Source organism: Amphimedon queenslandica, unplaced genomic scaffold (genome assembly GCF_000090795.2).
Source record: "Amphimedon queenslandica unplaced genomic scaffold, v1.1 AMPQUscaffold_12850, whole genome shotgun sequence".
Classification (NCBI taxonomy): domain Eukaryota; kingdom Metazoa; phylum Porifera; class Demospongiae; order Haplosclerida; family Niphatidae; genus Amphimedon; species Amphimedon queenslandica.
The window spans coordinates 6,500-9,427 of NW_003546914.1; the positions used below are offsets into that span (position 1 = coordinate 6,500).

The 2,928-nt window shown below is 35.2% G+C and overlaps 1 protein-coding gene across 1 annotated transcript in view; it reads left to right on the top strand.

The window, feature by feature from the left end:
• The first annotated feature begins 6 nt into the window (after positions 1-6).
• The window catches only part of LOC109586523 (uncharacterized), a 3,375-nt gene continuing 453 nt past the window's right edge, over positions 7-2,928 (top strand). The window contains exons 1-9 of the mRNA XM_020002720.1: positions 7-629; positions 679-1,097; positions 1,142-1,279; positions 1,336-1,510; positions 1,614-1,771; positions 1,825-1,998; positions 2,053-2,425; positions 2,479-2,740; positions 2,790-2,914. Coding sequence (XP_019858279.1) covers positions 347-629; positions 679-1,097; positions 1,142-1,279; positions 1,336-1,510; positions 1,614-1,771; positions 1,825-1,998; positions 2,053-2,425; positions 2,479-2,740; positions 2,790-2,914 — 2,107 coding nt within the window. The 5' untranslated portion in view covers positions 7-346. The remainder of the gene's footprint in view (positions 630-678; positions 1,098-1,141; positions 1,280-1,335; positions 1,511-1,613; positions 1,772-1,824; positions 1,999-2,052; positions 2,426-2,478; positions 2,741-2,789; positions 2,915-2,928) is intronic.

Genomic DNA, 2,928 nt, shown 5'->3' on the forward strand with positions numbered 1-2,928 from the left:
TCAACCTCATTGCCTATCACATTTAAAATATAAAAATCAAAGCAGCTGCAACATACTTTTGAAGCTTTCAATGACAGTATCCTTAAAATCTTCCTGTTTCAGCCACTCCAAAACAAAGTCCACGTTTTTGTCTGTAAATTGGTCCATAAGTACAGCAAGATGAACAAAAAGAGATGAAAGAACAACTTGAACAAGTCTAGTAACTGGGGACAATGGCAGCATAGATCTCTCGCAAGCAGCTGTATCGTGTTAATTGGAATTTGGAAAAAGGCGCATGCGCACAAAATGACTTGGGAGGGGCAAATTGTTATCACCTTGGTTACAACCGTTACTTGTTATTAATAAAATGGCGGCTGCTCTTCAACTACCTCGGCGTCAACTACATAGCTGTTGGCTTTGTGATTCCTTTGTTTCCTCGTCTTTTTCAGACATAGTTCGACATATAGGATCAATTCATTCACACTATCCAAATTTCAGGGTTTCTTGTGGTATTTGTGGCTGTGTGGCTCAATTTCATAATTTCGTAACATATAAATCTCACTTGTACAAGAATCATCTTGCTGTCTTGAAAGGCCAGTCTGAACCACATTTATCTTTCTTCAATTCGTTACCATCACAAGTCAATGAAGGTACTTTGTTGTAACTTGAGTTTACACTGCTTTATTCACTGAATTTTAGACCATTGGGAGGCTCGGCATGATGATAATACTGAACAGATATTTGAAATTCAATGCAGCATTAATGAAGATTCTGATGATGATGAAATAGAGGAGCATATTTTCAATTCCCAGCCATTAGAAGATGATGACGATGAAGCTACTAAGAAGTCAAAAGCTTTGTTTATTTTAAAGACATCAGAAGTGAGGAAATTGACTCTTACTGCTGTTAATAACATTTTGGGAGATGTACAACAACTTATTGAAGTAGCACTTACTGATGCACAGAAGAAAACCCAAAGGTCTCTCATGTCTTGTGGGATTGATGTTTCTATAGTACCTGATTTTGAAGCTAATTTTACTTCTGCAATGAAGCCATTTGACGGAATCGATACGGAGTACTTACAGATGAAATACTTCAAGGAAACTTTAGGTCTTATTGTGAGTTTGCAATTATTTCATAATTATTTATAATGGCATTACAGGAGCCACGTGAAATAATTTTAGGTTCTAGTGTGTTTTTTAACTCATCTGGATTAAAGCGTAATTTTGATAAATTTTATTATGTCCCCTTTAAGGCTACTATACAGAGCTTGATGAATTCTGCTTTTCTACTAGATCAAGTAAGAACTCAATGCATGGTTACATGTACATTACATTAAACCATTTCTTAATTCAGATTTCTTCTCCTCATTCATCGAATGATTATATTATGGAAGATTACTGTGACGGGGACCAATTTCATACTCACCCACTATTTTCTTGTGATCCATATTCATTGCAAGTCATTTTGTATTACGATGACATGGAAGTTGTCAATCCTTTAGGGTCCAACACTAAAACACACAAACTTGGTATGTCATGTTTATGTATGCATTTACAGTGCACTAACATGCACATGTGCATGTACATGATAATGATTAACGGCATATCATATGCTACCATTCGCTTCTTTAGGAATGTTTTATTTTACTCTTGGTAATATTCATCCTTACTACCGGTCCACTGTTCGGCATATATATCTACTAAGCATTGCTTATACTTTAGACATTGAAAAGTATGGAATTGATGAAATATTGAAACCTTTTATGAATGAGATAAAGGAATTTGAAGAGGTTTGTTAAGAATGTACGTACATGTATAACACATATATGTACATATTTTATAGGACTGTGGTTGTGAAATTTCTGTTAATGGTTTTTCGCAATACCTACGAGGCAGTCTTTCTGTTTGTTGTGCAGACAATTTGGCAAGCCAATTATTAGGTGGGTTTAAAGCTCTTAATGCAGCATTAAGAAAATGTCGCTGGTGTATGGGCACACAATCATTAATTCAAACTGAGGTATGCTTGTATTTTTGAGATTTACATGCATATGTGATTATGTATACATACTAGTTTCGTGAGCAGTACTTCCTGCGCAGAGATCGGAACTCATATAAAAAGCATTGTCAATACCTTGATGGTCCTTTACATGATCACTTATCCACCACTTACGGAATTTCTCGGAATTCTATTTTAAATAGTTCCAAGTATTTTCACTGTGCAGATGGTCTTCCTCCTGATTGTATGCACGATGTATTAGAGGGAGTTTTACCTTACACTGTGAAATTATTATTGCTTACTTTTATTCAACACAAGCACTACTTTACTCTCGAAGAGTTTAATGATAGAATTTGTTACTTTCCATTTGGTGCTTGTGAATCTGAGAAGCCAGCAACAATTTCAAGTACATCATTGATGTCTAGTGACAAGTCATTGAGGCAATCAGGTATAATTATTATACAAAATTTGTTTATTAATACATGTGTTGTTCTTTATTAGCAACTGAAATGTGGTGTCTTGGGCGCTATCTTCCCTTGTTGATTGGTGATTTAGTGTCAGAAGATGATGAGCACTGGTCTAACATGCTTACTTTGTGTGAAATTGTTGATAACATATTTGGTCCAAAGTGCAGCAGCAAAAGTTTAGATCATTTAGACCATCTTATCCGGCTGTTTTTGACACAATTTAAGACTCTGTATCCAGATCAAAGCATAATTCCTAAGATGCATTATCTTATTCATTACCCCAGTTGTATGAGAAGGTTAGCTAGTGTTTTATAATCATTGCTATAATATTCATTATTGGCATAGGTTTGGCCCATTAAGCAGGCATTGGTGTATGCGTTTTGAGGCAAAGAATAATTATTTTAAGGAGATGGCTCATGTTATTGGCAACTACAAGAATATAGCTAAAACCCTATCTTTGAGACACCAACGTTTAAGTTGTTAC